Source organism: Artemia sp. Qi Xiang Cuo, chromosome 17 (assembly GCF_049724085.1).
Source record: "Artemia sp. Qi Xiang Cuo chromosome 17, ASM4972408v1, whole genome shotgun sequence".
Taxonomy (NCBI): domain Eukaryota; kingdom Metazoa; phylum Arthropoda; class Branchiopoda; order Anostraca; family Artemiidae; genus Artemia; species Artemia sp. Qi Xiang Cuo.
In genome coordinates, this window is record NC_142810.1 from 30,115,922 (window position 1) to 30,139,714 (window position 23,793).

Consider the following 23,793-nt stretch of genomic DNA (forward strand, 5'->3'; position numbering starts at 1 on the left):
TCTAAAAATAGGAAAATCAATGTACAGCTTTTATATGATTTATTTTTTGCAAAATGACAAGAAATACCACTTTTGTTTGGCACAATATTTCTTACTTTAGAATGGCATTAGGACTTTAGATTTTTATCGAAAGAGCTCTTTTTCAATCTTCTAGGACCATTGGCCAGCACGATCACCCATGGGGAAAATTACAAGAAAAAGGGAAAAAAAACAGTTAAACACGTCTGACCATGACCGAAAAAAAATACAGATGCCCCATTTTTCTAGGTAGGGGCTTGGAACTTCTGAAAATGAGTTTTCCGATATGCTCAATTTTGCAAAATTTTCATTTAGGTCATACCATTTGGGGACGTTACTGGCTTGATTGCAGAATATTAGTCTATTGAACAAAAATTCAAAGCCTTTCAGTGAATTGTTCAGTCTTAGAATATCATGATTCACTTTAAATTATTTTCTATTTTCCATGATTTAAGCACAAACTTGAACGAGAGCAAGGATTGGGGCGCGCCAACCAGGCAAAGATCAATGAGAAGTGGCGTAAAGTCCTAAGAGACACAAAGAACGAACAAATTAAAGAAGAAATTGAGGTACGTACATGATTGTTGCAGCATTAGCTGCAACCTACTAAAGAGCAAATCACAGCCTATAGTAGCCAAAAGTTAAAAGTGTGTTTAAACAAAAAAAACTCTAGAAGTAAGAAATTGCCACTTGCAGCTGATCTGCGAATGACGTCTTTATTATTACGTTTTTTTGTTTGTTTTTTCTTGTCTGTGTTTTGACGAATAAAAACCACACATTTCAAAAGACAGACTGTCCTCAATAGATGCAAAAGACACTCAAGCCCTCTTAGGGTTAAGAACATCAAGGCCTTTAGAACGTCAAGGGACCAGTAGTATTGCTTCTGTTTGTTGTAATCTCGTGTTCATTTTAAGTTTGACTTGCATATTCATTTTAGCGTCTGTTCATTTTATGATTAATTTTTTTATCTTAAGCAGTATCTATATTTAACGATGTTATTTATTTTAATTTTTGTTCGGTTTTGGTTTCATTTATTCATTGATAGCTGGTTTTAAAATTGAGATGTTCTAGGAAATTATTTCTGCTCGTCTTAAGTTTTAATATAGCTCTCTACTTTTCTTTGAAAATCTTCTGTTTTTGATAGCATTTTTAAAATTAATCTTTGTTCGTTTTTAATTCACATAGTTTTATTGTTTATTAACATACGGAATATTTGTAAAGTTTTTTTGCTTTTTCTGCTTAGAAATTAAATATTGGATTGTAATTTAAATGTTGGAAAAAATTAATAGTCCAGTTAAAGTTTCTGGTCGATTTGTAATAGTACTTTCACTAATGGAATTTCGGACGGGTGGTATTGCTCATATGAATTGAAAATCTGTTTAATTTTTGGTCTTCTAGAGGATTGAAGGCGTCCTGTTTTAATCCACAATTTCATTTAAAAAAAATTATGTTAAATTCTGTTTTAATTGTTTATTGATTTAGATATATGCATAACAAGGTCATTTATTAAGAAAAGAATTCTGTTTTCATGACTTAGAAAAAGGATGTCGTGATTCAATACAAACACATTTCTTTTCTTAATCGAAGCTCATTTTGTCCCCAAATTTTGGTTGAGATTACTTTGCCTAAACAAAAAGTAGATATGCTTAAAGAAAATCAAATTTTTCGCACTAAGATTAAGTCAAACCGCAATTCTATTCCAAAATGTATTGTTCTCGTAAAGGTTCACTCATCCAGTCTGCTTACTATGAAAAACTCATGACAGGGAAAAACACTGTTTGCTCCTGAGGGTCTTGCCAATTGATATACCTAACTTTTGGCAGAATATTTTTCTTCTCCCAGGTCTGTATGAACCAGTGTACATGCCCATGAAGCTGCTAGTCCATTAGGGACAAAATAAATTTAGGTCTATTTTGGGCGTTACGAATTAGTAGAACAATTTTTTTCAAATTGTTTTTATCTTCGATATCAGTAGTATGCTATTAATGATTTCTATGACACACATAGGAAAATAGCATAAGATTTTAAAGTCATCCCTAGTAGATTAACATGGTATTTCCTCGACATGCCCTGTTACGTTACAACACATCCTGGCAAGATTCTGACAACATGCCCAGGAAAGATCCACGGCACTCCGGGTGTCTCAATATTTCCATATGATGAATCGGAGTGTAATTGGGATATTTAACAAATACCAATAATAGGAAATTAGCATAGGTTTTCTACGACAGCTCTGTGACATCGCGACATTCCTTGCAAGATTCTGACAACATGCCCTGGCAAGATTCCCGGGATTCCAGATGTTTCAGTATTTTTATATTATTAATCGGAGTGCGGTCGGGATAATACAAAAGTGTTAATAAATGGAGTTACAAACCCGTGTGTAATGCGGTCACCGGTTCTATTAAAGGGAACACAGATAGCAGCACACCCTCGCGCTTTAATTAGAGCCATAGGAAAATAGCATAGGAGTTTCACAACATGCCCTGTGACATTGCGACAGCCCTGGCAGAGTTCCCGTGACACCCCCAGCTGTTCCAATATTCTCCCTAACAACCGCCATTTTGTCACGATTCGTAGCCATTTTCTGTTATAGAGTCAATTCTTTTTTTAAATACATTCTAAGACCTCACACGCTATACATGATAAATGAAATTCAGAGAGGAAAGAAAATAACAAAATGGAAAAAATAAAAGGAAGGGTGAAAAAACGAGGATTTTGTCAGCCAGTGGCGAACCATGAAGACGAAGAAACAAGCGAATATTTTGACAGGGACCTCGTCCTCAGTGCTAAGAAAAGAAAAAAGAAAGCAACGAAAATCGAACCTTTCGAAGTTTGCTTGACAACGACAGAACGAAAACTTTGAGTTTTTAGTTTTTGTTCTGTGGTTGTCATGCAAACTTCGAAAGGTTCGATTTTCGTTGGTTTCTTTTTTCTTTTTTTTTAGCACTGAGAACGACTTGGCGGAGGTCCTTGTCGAAATATTTGCTTGTTTCTTCGTCTTCATGGTTCCCCACTGGCTGACAAAATCCTCGTTTTTTCACCCCTTTTTCGATTTTATTTTTCATTTTGTTATTTTCTTTCCTCTTTGAATTTCATCTGTCTATTCTTTTCTGGAAGACACCCAGGATTCCCTTGACCAAATGTAATATTGAATACCCAATTTTATGTAAACTTACGTCAGGACCTGTGGGGAAATCCCCGATTTGAACTTAACGACAGTAACCACCTTACGCAATGACGATTCATATGTCTTATGTAATGACGGCGCACCTGTTGCGTAATGGCAACGCACCCATCACTGTCTCATAACACTTTTTTGAGATTTTGTTTTTGCCGAAACGTACAACACGTTTTTTTCTTTCTTTTTTCTTTCTTTTTTTCTTTAGTTCTTTATCCTCGCTGGGACTTGAAAGGTCAATTTCCTCCCAATGGAATAGCGCCTAAACTATCAAGACTAAACTGGTAGTTAAAAAATTCTATATGGAGAACTACATTCTAAAAATAACCAATTGCGCCACATCTGAGATTTCCCCATTTTTCAAGCAAGTTAGAATATTTCCAAATAAAAAATTTCATAAAAATATTTAAAATAGTTAATAAAAATATTTCAAAACACAATTGCTCTTAATGTATTTTTAGTAATAAAGGGGAAAGGGATGCTTAATTTATGTAAGCATTTAGGTATTAGAGAGGCATTCTAAACAACAAATCTAAAGGGTTAAGGTTATTGTATATACACATTTTTAAGTAGAAACAAACTTACAACATTATAAAGCCAAAGGAAAAGCAATTAAAAACACGATAAACAAAAAATAAAAAGTGTAAAACGGCTTATAAAGGATCGTAAAATAGGCAAAAAACCGTGTATTATAGAAAGAAGGGTGCCTAAGCATACGTTTTCAGATGGGGGATAGATATTAGAGATAAATTTAAGCCATATTAAGAGCTTTTAAGGAAAATGCATCGTTTCTCTGAGACAAGACTATGAATATTCCATACCATAGTGGCAAAACACCCCAACCCCTAGCAATCATTTCCAGAGGGTGGAATTGATATTAGAGCTAAATTTAGCTTTTTAACGAAAATGCATCGTTTCTTTGACTGGGATGTTAGATTTCAGTCTCCCTCTACCAAAAAAATCTTTTAACAACCCCACCTTAACTTTTGATGTAAAAACATATTACTTGAAGGTAATACATGCCACCCTGGTAAACTAAGGATGGCATACGGCACCCTCTGGCACTCTCATTATTCCAAATGCATTTACAGATATTTTCATAGTAAAACTATTCTTTTAAATCCATTGATTTAGGTTTTAGTAATCCAACCTCAACATGATGCCCCCATGGCAATTCACGCCGCCGTACCAAACTCTGGATGGCATAGGACAGCCTCTGGCACTCTGATTATTCCAAAGGCATTTATAGATACATTTCATAATAAAAATATGCTTTTTAATCAATTAATTTATGTTTCAGCAACCCACCCTCAACATGATGCCTCCGTGGCAATTCACATCACCATGGCAAACTATGAATGGCGCACGAAACCCTCTACATCCCCTCAGACATATTTCAGGTTTTGTTCTTGTTAAAAATATGCATTTTATCCATTTATTCGAGTTTTTTGCGAGCCTGGACTTTCATTATAACCTAAAAAAGACACCCACCACCACGACATTACACGCCAACCCCCTCAATCCGCGTGACATTGAACAATGGAATTTGGAATTTCATCACCAGAACGTGATACTCCAAGCAATTCACGCCACAGCATGACACTCTTACTACTCTGCGGCACCCTGGGCCGCTCGTCATCATAATTTTAAACATCTTATACCTTTTGAACATCTTCAATGGCTGTATTTTCTATTCCTATTATTTTCTAATGATTCCCAGCTCTTTGCCACACTATTACTGCTCTGCGGCACCTTTTGATGTCTCATTATTATTCTTAAGACATTTTTCAGACATTTCTTGTTTAAAATTATGCTTTCGATCCATTGATTTGAGTTATCCGCGAGCTTGGATTTTCAGAATAACCTACAAAAGACGCCCCGTCAGCGTGACAGTACATGCCTGCCCCCTACCATCTACGTGGCATTGAACTGCAGAACTCGACATTTCAATACCAGAACGTAATACTACAAGCAATTCACGCCACAGTACCACACTCTTACTGCTCTGCAACACCTTGCAACACCCGTCATCAACATTTTAAGCGTCTTCTAGTGTTATAACGCCCTCAATAAATATTTTTTTTATTGCTATTATTTCGAAGGATTACCAGGCTTGGGCTACACTATTACTACTTCGCGGCGCCCTCTGATATCTTATCATTATTGCTAAAACATTTTTCAGACATTTCTTGTTAAAAATTATGCTTTCAATCCATTGATTTAATTCTTTTCGCAAGCCAGGTCTTTCATAATAACCTCCATAAGACACCCGCCACCACGAGATTACATACGTGTCATGCATTTCATAACCAGAACGTGACACTCCAAGCAATTACCGGCACTGCGCCACAATATTACTAGTCTCTGACACCCCTTTGACATCACTATTCCTAAGCCTTTTTCACACATTTCTTGTTAAACTTTATACATTCAACCCATTGATTCAGGTTTTTCTCGAGGCAAGCCCATCATGATAACCTTCAAAATGCTCTCATACCACCATGCCACTACATGCCAGACATCCATATGACAAGCCCTTTCATCACCCCTAGGATATTTTCAACCTTTTCAATCCAAATATAAGCTCAGGAATCTAAATTAGACACTGTATTTGTTTATGAACAACGGGACTTGATTTTCCTAGAAGTAATAAGTTTTGTTCTGAATACGAACACAGGAAAAATTTGTTACTTCTAAGAAAAATTCGGTAGTATTAAGTAAAATTTTTCTGGTATTACGGAAAAGAATTGTTACTTCTAAGAAAACATTTTTTAGTGTCAAGAAAAACTTGCTACTAATAACAGAAGACGTGTTAGCGTAAACAGAATTATGTTATCATAGACTAAAAACTTGCTGATATTAGAAAAAATTCTTACTATTAAGAAAAGACCTGTTACTTCAATGAGAAATTTTATATTATTAAGTAAACCATTGCTAGCATTAACAAAAAAGCTGTTACTTCTAAGAAAAAATTTGTTAGTACCAAGTAAAACTTTGTTAGTATTAAGGAAAAACGTGTAACTTCTAAGAAAAAAAATTGTTAATTTAAGAAAAACTTGCTACTTCTAACAGAAGAAGTGTTAGCGTAAACAAAAAATTGTTTCTTCTAAGAGAAATTTGTTATCTTTGACGGAAAACTTGCTGCTATTAGAAAAAATATTACTCTTACGAAAACCTGTTACCTCCAAGACAAATATGGATAGTATTAAGAAAAACTTGCTACTTTAAGAGAAAAGTTATAAGCGTCAACAGAAAATTGTTACTTCTAAGAGAAATTTGTTATCTTTGACGGTAAAACTCGCTGATAATAGAAAAAAATTCTTACCATTAAGAAAAACCAGTTACTTCCAAGGGAAATTTTAAAGTATTAAGTAAAACTTTGTTAGTATTAAAAAAAGTTATTACTTCCAACAGGAATTTGATAGCACTAAGTAAAAGCGTTGTTAGTATTAAGGAAAAAGTTGTTAGTGCTAAGAAAAAAATTGTTAGCTTTAAGAAAAAACAGAAAACTTGATAGCTTGAACAGAAAATTGGTACTTCTAAGAGAAATTTGTTATCTTTGACGGAAAACTTGCTGCCATTAGAAAAAAATTGTTACTATTAAGAAAAAAATGTTACTCCCATGACAAATTTAATAGAATTAAGTAAAACTTTGTTGGTATCAAGGAAAAACTTGTTACTTCTAAGGAAAAACTTATTAGGATAAACAGAAAATTGTTACTTCTATGAGCAACTTGTTATCTTTGACGGAAAACTTACTGCTGTTAGAAATAATCTTTTAAGTTTAATAAAAACCTGTTATTTCCAAGAGAAATTTAATAGTATTAAGGAAAACTGTGTTAGTATTAAGGAAAAAGTTGTTACTTCTAAGAAACAATTTGTTAGTTTTAAGAACAACTGGCTACTTCTAACAGAAAACTTGTTAGCATAAACAGAAAATTGTTACCTCTGAGAAAAATTTGTTATCTTTGACGGAAAACTTGCTGCTATTAGAAAAAAATGTGTTGCTATTAAGAAAAACAAACCTGTTACATCCAAGATAAATTTATAGAATTAGGTAAAACATTTGTTCGTATTAAGAAAAAACTTGTTGCTTTTAAGGAAATCAAGTCCCGTTGTTCATAAAATATATAGTGTTTTAATTTAGATTAATAAGTTTTTTTTGGAGTGAAAAGTTTGAAAATATCCTAGGGTGATGAAGGGGCTTGTCTTATGGATGGGTGGCGTGGGAGTGTTTTGAAGGTTATCATGATGTTTTTCTCTCGTGGAAAACTTGAATCAATGGATTGAATGCATACTTTTAACAAGAAATAGTCCTGAAAAATGTCTTAGGAATGCTGACAGGAGCCAGAAGGGGTCGTTTGCAATCTATAGTTTGCCATTGTGGCGTGAATTGTCATGGGGCCATCATGTTCAAGGTGGATTGCTAAAACACAAATCAATGGATTTAAAAGCATATTTTTGCTATGAAAATATCTGTAAATGCCTTTGAAATAATGAGAGTACCAGAGGGTGCCGTATGCCATCCATAGTTTGCCACGGTCGTATGGATTGCCATGGGAGCATCACGTTGAGGATCGATTGCTATAACATAAATCAATGGATTTGAAAACATATTTTAATTATGAAATTATCCGTAAATACCTTTGGAATAATGAGAGTGTAAGAGGGTGCCGTATGCCACCAATAGTTTGTCACGGTGGCGTGAATTGCTATGAGGACATCATGTTGAGGGTGGATTAATAAAACATAAATGAATGGATCTTAAAAATTAAGGTGGAAATGTTAAAAGAATTTTTTGGCAGAGGGGAACCGAAATCTAACATCCCAGTCAAAGAAACGATGCATTTTCGTTAAAAAGCTCTTAATGTGGCTTAAATTTAGCTCTAATATCAACTCCATCCTCTGGAAATGATTGCTAGGGGTTGGGGCATTTTGTCACGATGGCGTGAAATATTCTTAGTCTTGGCTGAAAGAAACGAGGCATTTTCATTAAAAGTTTTTAATATAGCTTAAGTTTATCTCTAATATCAATCACCCCTCTAGAAATGCATGCTAGGATGCATGGGCGTAGGCAGCATATTGTCTGTGGGGGGGGCAATCGATAGTGTGATGGAGTTTTATCAACTGGTTTTTCCAAACCATCTGCTTTTTCAGCCACATCTAATGTAGATTTGAAGGTCTAGGGGGGGGGGGGCAGCTTCCCTCCCTCCCTACGCCCATGCTAGGATCCCCACCTTTCTATAATACATGGTTCATTTTGCCTATATTATGTTCCTTTATAAGCCTTTTTTCACGTTTTATTTTTTGTTGTCGTGTTTTTTAACTGTTTTTTATTTGTTTTAGACAAAAAATGGCTACGAATCGTGACAAAATGGCGGTTGCTAGGAGAATTATTAGAACAGCGGGGTGTGTCATGGGAAGTCTGCCAGGGCTGTCGTGATGTCACAGGACATGTTGTGGAAATGCTATGCTATTTTCCTATGGCTCTATTTAAAGCGCGAGGGAGTTTCACTAGAAGTGTTCCCTTTAATAGAACCTGTGACCGCATTACTCATGGGTTAGTAACTCCGTTTATTACAATCTCTCTAATATCCCAATCACACTCCGATTAATCATATAAAAATACTGGAACACCTGGAATCCCCGGAATCTTGCCAGGGCATATTGTCGGAATCATTCCAGGGCTGTCGTGATGTCAGAGGGCATGCGCTTGAAATCTGTGGAAGGCATGCGCTTGAATCCTCTGGGAAAAGGGAGGGCATGCGCTTGAAGTCCTGCGCGCTTGAAATTCTACGGGAATCCGCTACCTTTGCGCTTGAAATTCTGCCACCTATGTGCTTGAAATCCTGACACCTGTGCGCTTCAAAGCAGACTCGGGACACTACCTTGTCGTCATCTACATGTCCTGTCAGTTTAAGGCAATCAGAGGAAAAAAGATTTTAGTGGTCCAGTTTCAGGTGTTACACATAGATACAACAAATTTTCAAAATATTTATGTTTTCATTTTGGTCTTCCCTGTCTTGTGATTTCGATAAACTAAAACTTTGTATAATTTGGTGTTCTGCACTAAGATCCACCTGGCAAAGAAATTTATCGAAATCATGTTAAAGCTGAATGGAGTGAGGAAATATGAGGCCCTTTTTTTACGGGTCCCATGTTTTTAATCTCAAGTTTCAAGCTTTCAGGATAAATTGTCAAGATAATTGTTGTTTCTGAAGCATCAACAGGAAAACATTCTCTCCTTTCTCTGCACCCTCGTTCCTTTATCCAAACTTAATATTTTGTGAAGTGTATTTTATGGTATTTGGGGGTTGTAGGTGTAGATGCCTTTATTCTCCCTTTATAGGGGAGATAAACTCTGGCCCTAAGGTAATTTAACTTTGGTAGCGTGTCTTAGGCTATGACCGAACTACTGAGGCCTTCCGACTGGGTATGTTCAAGGGGCTAAAGGTAGATTGTAGAAAGGTTGTAAATACAATACTTTTATTCAATTAACATATAATAATTCCAGATATAGATATTCTACTGGAACTGACTGTCCCAAGTAGACCACAAGTCTCAGAAACTACAATAATATATAATAAGATACTTAGACACTTACAATGATCTGACAAGATCCCAAGGTATTTCTAACAATACAATAAACGGGCAGAGGTTCGCCCAACAGTCAAAAAGTCTGTCTTCAGTCTAAAAAATCTGGGTATATATATGAAAAACCAACCTCGTCCTTCCGGTTCATTGACACATTTAGCCAGGAAATTGGTACTTGAGCAAGTTCCCTCCAAACTTACACATTCCACGATTTGTATCTTTATCTTAATAAAAGTGGTATTTTGAAACTTTGTATTTGCGTCTTAATATATGTTTACTAAATTCCAAATTGAATAAATTAGAAGCTTTACCACAGTACTCTCCATTTACAGAAGAATTGTTCCAATTCTCAATATTTTATTTTTAGAACAACTTAATTTTGTTTACAGCTATTATGCCGCCATCTTTGGGTCATTTTATGCATATACCCTTAATGGGTTTCCTTAGGGTCATGTTTCTTTTTTTGTCGAAGGATTTCAATTTGAAATTTATCCTTGTTTCCCTTTTTCTCTGTCTCTAGGACTGAAAAATACTCTTTTTACCCTTCTTCATATGCATCTTCTGTTTTAACTTGACCCAAAGCGGCTTTAGCATTATATTAATGGTTCTGCTTAAATTAGATTTAAAGTTATATTAGAAAAGTTTATGAATTATTTCAGTTTAAATTTAATTCCCATTAATAATTTAATTTATCTGTGTGATGTGGTTAATATAACGTTTATTTGTTGTTTTAGAAATACCTCGGATAAATTATATACAACTTTTTGATTTTTAAATTTTCTCTTATTTTTTTACAGCACAAAGTGTTTTCACATATTTCAATAACATAAGCCATTTGGGCTATGTAGCACTTTATCTAGGCCTAAATTAAGTTCTGATTTTATCTCACTTTCTGATGAACTTGTAGTAAAGTCTGTAATACTTCTATAGTTTCCAAAATATCAGTTGATCGAGTATGGTTTTGTTTCTGATGGAATGAGATGATAGTATCAGGATACATTTGAATTGACTTCAAATTTTTTTACTTTCCAAAAATGTGTCAAAATATGATTGAAATAAAAATTGATCCGAAAGGATGCTACGAAAAATTTGATTTCCAAACAAAAATAGCTAAGGCTGTATCTAAAATAAATATTCACATTAGTATACACATAAAGCATAATTTGTTACCTATATATAGTAAAAGAAACACTCAAAATTTGTATATATCACTGCATTCTTTTTTTTAACGAAAGTTAATTACTTTTAATTACTTTCTCCTCTTTTAATTACTCCAAAAATAATATCCCGCTTAAATCGAAACATTATGTTCTTGCTGGATTATTCTTTCAAACATAATACTAAACGGATTATTTCACAATAAAAAATATTAATACGTTGACTCGATGTTAAACATTTATATATTGCATTAAATCACTGGTTAAAACTTAAAGAAAATAAAAATATAGTATATATATACAAGAATAGTGTAATAGCTTACACAAATATTTTTTTATTCGCAAAACTAAATAGGATATTTGACTACTGGTTAAAACTTAAGGCATTAAAAATAATAAAACACGGTATAAACTAGCATTGGAATTAATTCCAATTATTGTTTTGTTAATTGCTTATGAAGTATTAATCTAGAATACTTCTTGAATTATATAAAAATAAAAACACAAATACTCAACATATTAATTCACTATATTTACATGGATAGTTTAGGTTATATATATATATATTATATATATATATATATATATATATATATATATGTATATATATATATATATATATATTTTTTTTGTTTTTATGTTTTTTTTTTTTTTTATATATATATATATATATATATATATATATATATATATATATATATATATATATATATATATATATATATATATATATATATATATATATATATATATATATATATATATATATATATATATATATATATATATATATATATATATATATATATATATATATATATATATATATATATATATATATATATATATATATATATATATATATATATATATATGTATATATTAACAGAAGTTATGTTGATGCATAACTTAATTGTTACAAACAAATAATAATTAAGTACTCTAATAGTTTATTTAATCACTGCAATATTTATTCTTTGTACAAATTTTAAATAAGTCTGTCAAGACTTTTATATGATAAGTTCTAAATGCAATTAAAATATTTACAAAAACTACTCTAACTAGATTCAACACTATCAACGATAATAGATTGTTAATGGCATAGCTATAAATCTCGTATATTTACTTTTTGTGTATTGATAGCACTCCTATATAAAGGGTCTCCTAACTGTATATTTTCTCAGCAATATTTGTTACCACTATAACTTTCCATATATGACTATAGACATTTGCTTATCTTTTTACAACTTTGGTTCTACTTGACTAATTTGAGTCATTACTTTGCTACTATTCGTTTATTCAGACTTTTGAGCTTTTCAATTCTTTAATTTTGGTACTTGAGACAGTTTTATAACGTTTTTGTCTGTAATCTCTCTTTTTCTAGCTTTAATGTCCTTTTGGGTATAAGGCTCCATTTACAGCTTAGATCTGATAAGTTAAAAATTTTTTTTGCTGTTCACCTTATACCTGTTATGCCATTATCCAATGACTTTTGCCTTTACTCTGAAGGTTTGCTTACCAGGCCTGCCTTCTGATAGCTCCTTATAATGTTTCTAGGTCCTCATGTCTTGGGCTAAAACAAAAAGGAATATTATGAACCCACATACACAATAATTAATTATCTATAGTATTGCCACACTTTGTTTTGTGGCCAGAGTTACCTCTTGGGCTATTATTTTATCAGAAAAGCGGCCCTTCTGCAGAAAAATGCCGTGCCTTATTTTACTTTTTTATGCCATGTTATTAATTTTTCTGAAAACGACTCCCACATAAGAGAGCAAAATTTTTTCCTGTCTACTTGGAGCATTTCCCCAATATTTCTTTTAATCTCGGCCCGCGTTAACCACTGTAACGGTGGCTCTGTAGAATTAATGCTACTTATTTTTGTACCTATTTAGTACAATTTTCATACTAGTCTCGTTCGGTCAGTTCAATATGTGCGTATAACAGAGTTTAACTGAGTCCATTCAGTTTCTTTTCCTTTTAATTTCGTCTGGCTATATTTTCAACTTGAACCCTTCCCCTCTTTTTTTGATTCTTTATTTCAATGAATCATATGGGTTTTTTCAAGTCTTTTCCGATTTTTCAGTAAAATAGGTCTTTTCTAAGCACATATTTATATGTTTCACTTATTTTTTAAAACCCTTACCAAATATTTATGCTGATTGCCCTTCTATGGTCACATTCATTATATCCATATTTTTAAGAGGTGGGGGTTGGTGCCCAATTTTTGTGACTATTTTTTGAAAACATTAAATTTTTTTTCTTCCGAAAGTTTTTGTGTTAGAAAAGTACTGTAGTTTTCAGCTAATTTTTTTTTTAGAACACTTAATTAAGTTTTGCCCCGCATTTGCTAGTTCTCATTTCTTCCTTGAAATGCAATTTTTACGATATACTGGTTGCCAATTTTATCCCAGCTTTAATTACTATTTTATTTGCCAAAGAAAGAGAGACAATAAATCCCCTGGCAAGGCTACATAGCTTTAGATAATTTCGGAGACCACACTGCCTTTCCATGACGATAAATAAAAGTTCAAATAGGGATAAAATCCTTTTAATAGACAGTGATGATAGAAATTCACAAAAATACCAGATATTTCGGTCACATATACAGTGACCGTCATCAGTAGTAAAACAACTACTTACTACTGATACTGATGACGGTCACTGTATATGTGACCGAAATATCTGGTATTTTTGTGAGTTTCTATCATCACTGTCTATTAAAAGGATTTTATCCCTATTTGAACTTTTATTTATCTACATAGCTTTGAATGCGATTTCCACTATCTGTGGTTTATTGATAAGCTTAAATCTGGGAACGTTGTATGAATAAATTTCTGTTCATTACTGCAAGTTCTTTTGTTGTGTAATGTTATATTTTATTTTCAAAGAAAAAGTGGATACGTTTAGTTTCTGTTAGGGTTCAACGGATTGGGATTTGGGTGTTTGGGTTGGCACAGGTGGAAACCAATTGTTTAAACTAGGATTCTCCTATGCCAGTTTGTTTTCTCAGATCCAAAACATCGCTAGAGTTAAAATTATTATCTTGAACAATGAACTGTGGTTTGCTTGTGACGATCGGGTTAATTTTTATTTTGGCTTATTTTTAATGGATTTTATCGTTGGCTTACTCCTCCTGGTAAGTTTTTAGGTTATAACATATTTTTATATTTTTTTCTTTTTACTTAGCAACCATTTTTTTTACTTCTAAGCTTATTCTAAGTTTCGCTTAAATCTTTATAACGCTTAATTATTGTCTTTAAATTTTTTTCTTTTTCACCTAGTGTAACTAATAAAAAAAAATTACTATATTATACTATAACTAATTTTAATAAGACTACAGCTAGCTTGTACATGTATTGCGCAGTTAATGTAAACTCTTGCTGTTTTTCCTATCATAATTATTTTAAAATTCTTCAAAAACAATTTTTTTAATTCTACTGGAAGTGCAATCTCAGAGAGTCAAAGGTCAGTAGATGCATTGCATGTACTTAACAACGAGAGACCAGCAGTGATTGAGCTCAACTCCAAATTTGCTAGCTTCCAGTGATTTCCGTAGTCAAGCCTCCTTCGTCTTTTTTTTAAAAATTACCCCCCAAATAATTTTTTCAATATACATATAAAAATAATCGCCCGTGAATGCTGATTCTAAATATGTATAATTTAATTAGTTTCACAACACTTATTTATAAGTTACGTGGCCTTACTTAATATCTTTTATGGAACGAAGCCTAATTCGTTTTGACAAGTCTTGTCATTACACCGTTCGCGAAGTTTTATCTCGTATCGGAAACAAAATTTTTGCAGGAAGCTATGATTTCGCTTCAGATTAGACCTAATTTCTTTTCTCTGTGACGGTAATAATTTTTACTGGTGATATATATTTGAAGGAAAACTTGATGTTATTTATATACCGATTAAAAAAAGAAAATATAGATATTTCTTTAGAGGCTTTTTACTCGTTTTTTTTTTCGTTACAATCGTTTTATTCAAATATTAATCTGCTGGTGGCTACGCTTGTTCTGCCTTTCTCCGTTTCCTGGTCTGAGTTTTGGACCCCAAATTTTTGCTTTTCTTCTTTATAATATTTGCAAGTTTTTCCGTGGTCTCTATAGTGTGGTTTACAAAGTTCTGAATTCGAGCGCGGTTTTGTTGCCTCGTCAAATATCTTTAATCTCTGTTTCTCCTGATGTTTGGTCTTTTTCATAAGTGTTTTAGCTACTTATCCTGCTGACAAAGGAACTTGTTGCTTCCCCTCTGGTTTCTTTACTTTTCTCCATAATTTTCCTCTTAAAGAGGGTTTTCCTAACGATGGCCCAGGTTTAGTGATATCGGTTTCTTTAGAAGAATTATCAGTGTCACATTCTGTTTGCTCTTGTCTGGTAGATGGCGTTTGTTCCAAAAGCCATTTTTGCGTTAAAATTGTAGGTGAGTCTAATGTATGAAAATCCAATTTTTCTTCTTCGGTGGATTTTACCTTTTGTTTATCATGTTTTAAACCCGTATGTTGTGTTTGATGTTCTTCATCGCTAGTATCCGATGAGCATCGAATATTTCCCCTCTTTTCTTGTTTGCTGTGAAGAGTTTGTAGCCAAGACTGGGCTATATACTCCTTCCACTCCTACCAACCTTTGTGGTCATTAAAAAGGTCAAAAAATTCATATGGTCTTCTGATATATACTGGTGAAATCGTGTCCTCTATTTCTTCTTCTGAAAGTATAGGCTCTGTTTTCCACTGTTTTGAAAAATATCCCTTTTTCATTCTATTATGGTGTACTACTTCATCCTTTTCTTTATACTGATGCTTTAGAACATATGTTAAGTTATTTGGTAGAATTTTTACAATCCTGTAGGGCCTATCCCATTTTGGTTTTAACTTTTTTGTTCCTTCCAGGTTAGTTTTGTACACATAAACTGAGTCTGCTAAACGGCAATCTGTTTTATTTTTGCTTGTTCGGTCATATTTTTTTTTGTTCTGTTTTCGCATCTTCCAGATTGTCTTTAACTTGTTCCATAGCTTTTTTCATTCGCATCACCATTTCTTGCTTATACTGGTCTAAGTTGTAATATATTCTATCATTTTGTATTTCATCTAAACAAATTCGGGGATCTCTTAAATGTTGCAAAAAATGGCGTTTCTTTTAAGGTACGTGAAAAAGCCGTATTTATTGCAAAGACTACAAATGGTAAATGTTCATCCCAATTTTCATTTTTCTCTCTTGCATGTATTCCCAGCATGTAAGCTAATTCCCTATGCTTACGTTCAACCTTCCCATTAGCTGCGGCCATGTAAGACGAGGTAAACCATTGTTTAACATCCAGATATTCTGTAATTTCGTCTTATGATTTGGCTCTAAAACATGGCCCATTGTCGCTAAGTAAAACTCTATGAAAAACTCCGTGTTCCAGAAATAGGCGATTGACCAAAAATTTCGCAATGGTTTTTGTCTTTTCATCTTTATTTGGAAAAGCGTATAAATATGAGTTAAAATGGTCGACTACGGTTAGTACGCACCTGTTTCCTTTCCTGGAAACTGGTAAACTTCCTCCTGTTCCCCAAATGTCTATTGATATTAATTCTCCTACCCCCGAAGGGGTGGGGTATTGACCTAATTCAGCCCTAGGGGTCCTTGGTGGCGATTTTTGTTTGGCACACTCTTGGCAGCTTTGTATGAAAGCTTTTACTTTTGAGTACATTTTTGGAAAATAAAAATTTCCTTTCAGCCTCCCCATAGTTTTTGCTTCTCCCATGTGACAGCCAATCGTTGCATGTGCCATCTGTAAAATTTCTCCTTCCAGAGATTTTGGAATTACTGGAATAAATTTTAAGTTATTTTTTCTATATTCTTGCGATGGTCTATAATATCTTGCCAAAAGATTTTTACTTTTGTCCAGATCAAAATTATCTAAGTCCTTTAAAAAATGTTTAAAGTGCTCTGGCAGTTCCGTTCCTTTTGATAAAAAGGATTTCATCGCTAAACAAAAATCGTCTTTATCTTGATGATTCGAAACATTTTCATTAGACAGTATTTCTAGCCCTTCCAGTTCGTTCTGAATGGTTGCTATCAAATTTCCTTCCGTATCTGGATTTCGTGACAAATAGTCTGGTAAAAATTTTGTACGGCCCTTTATATATATTGGGGTATATGAATATCCTTGCAGACGCTGTATCCACCGTGTCAGCCGGGCTAAAGTATTTTGCATCGAATGTAGCCAAATTAATGATTTTTGGTCTACGCGTAAAATGATTTTTTTCACAAGAAAGAATTGTCAAAAATATTCTGTAAAAACTAAACCTACTAAATTTCCCTTGTAAACTGTCGAATATTTTCATTCTTTTTCTAACAGTGATCTGGTAGTGTATAGTAATATTGATTCAACTCCTTCATAATTTATGTTCAATAATATGGTTCCTATACCGTACCCCGAAGTATCTGTTTGCATACAGAAATCTTGTGACAAATCTGGTAGTTTAAGTATTGGTGCCAGTAATAATTGCCTTTTTATTTCATTTAGCGCTTGTTTTGCGTCCGCTGGACATTCGAATTTACTTGATTTTTTCAAAAGGTTTGTCAAAGGTTGTGCTATTATTGCATAATTTTTAATATATCGTCTGAAATAGCTTAAAAAACCACAAACTGATCTGCAGCTTTTTGATCTTTTGGAGGCTGTAAATTTTCTATGACTGTAAATTTTTCTGGATTTGGGGAAATAGTACCTTGGCTTATCAGGTGTCTAAGAAAAACTAATTTTGGTACTACTATTTTTAACTTTTCTGGTTTTAATTTTAAGCCTGCTTTTTCAAACTTTTCCAGTATTTTTCTAAGTCCGACCAAGTGGTCTTCCAAGTTTTCATTAAACAGAATTACATCATCTAAATAAGCCAAGGTATCTTTTTTTCCATGGTTCGTTATCTTTTAACACCAAATTCATTAGTCGACTAAAACAATTTGGACTAAATGATAAGCCAAAAGGCATACGTTCAAGTGTTTAGATGCTTTGTTTATGCATCTAAAGCGGTTTGCCAATATCCTGCTATTAAGTCAAAACTAGTGTAATATTGTGAACCTCCTAGCGAATCTAAAATCGTATCAATTCTTGGTAACTTCATCACGTCTTTTACCGTGACAGCATTTAGTGCCCTAAAATCTATACATAATCTCCAGGTGTTATCTTTTTTCCTGACTATTACTAGTGGAAAACACCAATCTCTAACACTTTCTTTAATTATTCCCTGATCTTCCATTTCTTTTATTTGGCTTTCTAGCCATGGTTTTAAATGATAAGGTGTATTATACGGTGACTTTTTGATTGGAGGGCCTTCTGTTGATATCTTGTGTGTGATTAAGTGAGTTAATCCGTAATCCGCTTTGTTTCTTGCAAAAGTCCATTTGAAATCCCAAAGAATATTTTCCACCCTAGTTTTTACGTTTCCCGGTAAATGTTTTAAATCAAATTGTTGCAAAAAATCCGTTTTCGACATTCCATACTTTTCTTGTGGTTTCGGTTTTAATAAGGATAAATGTTCGTGGCTAGTGAAGTTTATGCTTAATTCTGGACTGTTTGGAGATTTTATTTCCAAATTTAAAATCTTTTCCACTAATCCAAGTTATATCTGGTTCAGTTTTACTTCATTATTTCTTAGATTTGATAGTTTTAAGCATGTCATACCCTTTTCTATTTTTATAGTTTGATTTTACATGAAAACTATAGAGTATTTTTTTATGGTGTGTCCTCTTATCAGGATATCCATGGTTTTAGCATTTCCTTCTTTTATATTTACTGTTGCTATAACTTTAGCTGTCGTTACCCCTTCTATGGGGATTTTTCTACTTATTTTTAGGTTATAATTCGAATCTTCACTTTCGTTATCTATAGTTACGCAAATTTGCCTATTATTTTCATTTGTCTGATTTATGGTTATTGTATCGGATATGGTTCCCATACGATCCCATATTTTCTAATGGCATCTACTCCTAGAATACAAGGAAATGGTAGCTGCTGGCATATTATTACCGTTCCTATTATTTCTTTATCCCTTAAGCTAAATTTTCCTGGGCAGTCTTCCAAGATTGTCAGCCCGTGCCCTTTCACTAATATCAGCATTTTTTGACATGTGATTATGTAATTTTTTAATTTAGGAGAGAACTTGTTTAGAACTCTCTATTGACTTAATACTTTAGAAGTTCTTGTATCAAATAAACATGGAAAATTTTGAAAACGCTCAATTTTAAAACAACGCAGAATCGGTAGACTATTATTATTTGCATTTGTATCACAACATTCTAAACTATATAGAGGTCTTTGTGAGAAAACTACTCTGGAGACCCCTACAGACTGTCTTTTCCGTATAAATTCCAGAGTTTGGGCCAAAAGCTTCTGTGGTTATCCCAGTTTTCTTCAACGCTGCAACTTTGACCCTGGGTATTGATAACCATTTGTCTCCTAGGCCTAAATTCAGGAATATTATTAAGAGTTTGACACGTATTATTTGTTCCCTGCCTTCCTAAATTTCTGCCCCCTGCGTTCTGAACTGGTGTTTTGTCTTGTACGTCTGGCCTTCTTTGCATATTCTATGCCAGCAATCTGCTGCATAGTGGTTTGGTTTGCTACAATAATAGCAATAAAATTTTCTCTTAAATTGTTTGTTTGTTTCCTGGTTACTTCTAAATATTTTTGATATGTCATTGTTGGTTCCCCAACTATCTGTCTTTGGTGGTGGAGGGTGCCCATATTTTCTATAGTTATTAGCTGCTAATCTCTCAAGGTCGTGGAATGCGTCAGCTATTTCCCTAGACGGTGACCCTCGGCCTCCGTCGCGCCTTTTTGGTTTACGATTCGGCTCCTCAAAGCTAACCCTTTTCTGTCCCCTTTCATATTTTTTACTTTCTTGGGTTCCTGTGTTATTTATTAACATCTGATCAAACCTTTTCATAGCCTTGCAAATTTTTACTTCTGTTTCGACTAGGATTATAGCCTGCTCTAAATTTTCAGGTTTCCGCGACTATATTAGTCTTAATAACTTTTTGGTAACCCTTGGGTAAAAGTAAGTAGTTGTACTTTCTGTACTGTCTCGTCATTTCCGCCTTTCTCTAATTGTAAACACACGGATCTACAAATTTTGTCTGCATATTTCCTGATACTAGTTGAGGTATTGAATATGACTACCTCTGTTCTTAGCCATTCAGTGATGCTTGTCACTATGAACCTTGTTTTTATGGATTTAGTTAGAGTAATAGTGTCTATAGGTCAATATTTCTTAATACCCTCAATATTTTTTAGGGGCGCTTCACTTTAACTTAGCTAAAAAGAATTGTTATTTGACCTTATTCGACAGCACTTCATTTACTTTGTTAAATATCTTCAATTTTTCTATAAACTCATCGTCGTCTAAAATTCCTAAAATGTCGGGTATGTTTCTGACAATTTCCTACAACGTTAATAGGGAAGTCATTTTTTGCTCTGTTAGACTCAACTCAAATAGATCTACTATTTTTATCTAGTCTTCTCGACTAAGTTTTTTCAGCTGCCACCCGATGTTGCAACATATCATTTATGGTCTATGGGGGTTGTAGTTGTACATTCCTTTATTCCCCCTTTATAGGGGAGATACACTATGGTCCTAAGGTAATTTAACTTTGGTAGTGTGCCTTAGGCTATGAACGAACTAATGAGCCGTACCGACTGGGTATGTTCGAGGGGCTAAAGGTAGATATTAGAGAGGTTGTCTAAAATACAATACTTTTATTCAATTAACATATAATAATTCCAGATATAGATATTCTACTGGAACTGACTGTACCAAGTAGACCACAAGTCTCAGAAACTACAAAAAGATAAAATAAGATACTTAGACACTTACAATGATCTGTTAATATCCCAAGGTATTTCTAACAATACAATAACGGGCAGAGGTTTGCCCAGCAAGTCAAAAAGTCTGTCTTCAGTCTAAAAAATCGGGGTATATATATGAAAAACCAACCACGTCCTTCCGGTTCATTGACGCATTTAGCCAGGAAATTGGTTATTGAGCAAGTTCCCTCCAAGCTTACACATTCCACGATTTGTATCTTTATCTTAATAAAAAGTGGTATTTTGAAACTTTGTATTTGCGTCTTAATATATTTTTACTAAATTCCAAATTGACTAAATTAGAAGCTTTACCACAATATTTCGATTAACTTTACCCTCAAAAAAATTCCCTGAAAGTTTTAGCTCTTTTCCCTAGAAAATGTTTACTTGCTCCCCCAGGTGTTCCTGAGAACGTGAAAAATTTGAATTATCATGGAGGATTCTAGTGAAAAACTGTTTACATATATTGGGGACAATAATTTTAGCCATTCTCTCACCCTCTAACATATAACTTAAGTCTTCTCTCCCTCTCCCCTCCACACTGCCTGAAATTTTTAACTACATCCCTAACCCACTCCCTAGATATCCCAGATTTGTTATTTTGAGAGCCTTGATACGCAAATAATCTATAGATTTACCTCTGACCCCTCACACAAGCCAGAATGTAAGGTCCACTTGACCCTGTAAAACATACTGAAAGTTATCTCATAGATCCTTGATTTAGTAAGCAGTTCTTGAAATATTATTGATATCTATTTTGTTAAGCTGGGCAAATATAGTTTCTCTTGAGATGTGCTTGTCACCTAAGGGGAGTTGTCTTATTTCTGTTTTGTTTGCGTTTGATGTTCGCAAGATGTCGATATTTTGTCATTGCTTCGTTTTTTTCCTTCTTTCTCTCCATTGAGACCATTAGCTAATCATTTTTAAATTGCTACTCATTCAAAATAATTCTGTTATTTTTGGCTCCATTTGGTTTCTTCGACCAGCTCCATTTGGTTTCTTCGCTACACTCAAAGGCTGTATTCTTAGCTCCTAAGAACTTTTAAATGGCACGTCCATAGATGAAGATTTACTTCGAAGTCAATACTACTACTTTTTAAAATTTGTATATCCTAAATCTACTGTTCTTAAAATTAATAAATCCTTTCTAAATTCAACCCTATTCCCCCTCCTTATAACCTCAGGAAATTGTTCTTCACGCCCCGTGGGTGTATCCCACCTAGCGATAACCCGTGGACCAGATCAGAGACTGTTCTACTAACTAGATCATCTGCTCCGGCAAATCCTTGTACAAAAATGAAATTGGGAAATCCTTCAGCCGTGTAGAGTCTGGCGTCGCCCGTCTATTGAGACACTCGTCAAGAATCTTTATGCAAAGAATGTGCAATCTAGTCATCTTCTGAGTTGCACGATCTTAAGACTGAATGCCATAGAATTAAAAGAATTTTTGTTAAGAAAGATATTCAAAGTATTATTTTTTTTTAGAGCATTTGGTTAAAAAATTATCATAAAGGCTATGTCGGCTTGGATGATCATTAGAAAATATGAGTGCAACGCAACTTAATCTGCATAAGAATTGAACTACCTATCGATTAAGAAACGACACTTTTTCTAACGCATATCAATTTTGAAGCAATGCATCTCCAAGAAGCCAAATGTTGGATATAAGAATTTTTTCTTGCAAGCTCCGCAGGGTCATTCTTGACTTACAAATTATACTAGGTAGCTACCACTTTGGGGAGCATTGGCTATGCTTGCTGTCAGAAAGAAAAATGCGATTGGAACTATCTTGATAAACCGTTTGGGTACCAATAGCCCAAAATTTTGACCAAAGAGGACATAGAAAATGGTAGAGACATATTTGTGATGGCTTATGGCTGTGCGCTTAAATATAAAGGTAGCAATTACTCAATTGCATGATAACAAAGTGATTCTGCTGTTTTCGAATTACAAGACGTAGAAGTTGAGACAGATAACAATCGGTCTATCTAATGCCAGTGATCATACGTGCTGGTCAAATGTCCACAATTCAGACTATATATATATGGGTTGCAGCACCCTCGTAGACCACATGGTTAGCTATTATCGTCATGAGACGCGTTCTAAAAAGTGGACTGTTCGTCTGTTCCATCGTTGTGTGGATGTAGCAATAGCAAACGTATTCCATAGGCTGAAGTGTTATTACGCAAAAGTTTCTTGTGATACAAAGCAGCTGGTCGGCCTTCACTTCAGCGTCACCAAGTTTCTGCTGAATTCTGGAAGGTCAGAACCAAGAATTCAAGAGAAAATCAAGAAAGAACCACCGGATGAACATCAGCAACGTAAATCAACATGCAGCTTCTGCTTTAAGAAATTGTATCTAAAGTGAAGTTTTATTTGACAAGTCTTTTTAATAGCCTTTTTTTATGCCATGAACGTAATAAAGACCCAGTGTCCATGTCTTTGGACTGTATCCTGGTCTTTTGGAGGCCAGATTTAAAAAAAAATAATCTGGGTTACAACGGTCACTAGTAACCTAGTAAGAGACGATCCCGCTCCATAGTGAAAAATGAAATAGATCATAACTTCTAAAACTAGAATCAGATAAAAAAAATACACTATTAGAACCGTCTTTTCCAAAACCTCTATATTGGAAACTTTGAACACCTATATTTCCTTGGCTTGAATAACAAGGAATGTATACTGGGTTTGAAATCAAGAAAAGTGGCTGAAACAACGATATTCTGCATATACGACTTCTTTTTTATCTTCTTCTTCTTCTTTTCTTTAGATAGCGGGGCACTGAAACATCGTAGAGAGCTGTTTAATGGCTCGTTTTCAAGGAAATCAATGGGGTTAGAAATATTTTGTAATTAAAAAAAGTTATTTCGAATTTAAAAACATTTTTTACGAAAAACTGCATTTTCATGTTCAAGATTGATGAATGACGCCATAGTCGTAGGTATTTAACCATCATAATAGAGAGCTGTTCAATGGCTCATTTTAAAG

At 33.8% G+C, this 23,793-nt stretch overlaps 1 protein-coding gene across 1 annotated transcript in view; it reads left to right on the forward strand.

Annotated features, from left to right (window-relative positions):
* LOC148942090 (dynein regulatory complex subunit 2-like) overlaps nt 1–23,793 on the forward strand; it is a 199,076-nt gene that overhangs the window by 64,961 nt on the left and 110,322 nt on the right. The window contains exon 2 of the mRNA XM_089103498.1: nt 474–587. Coding sequence (XP_088959624.1) covers nt 474–587 — 114 coding nt within the window. The remainder of the gene's footprint in view (nt 1–473; nt 588–23,793) is intronic.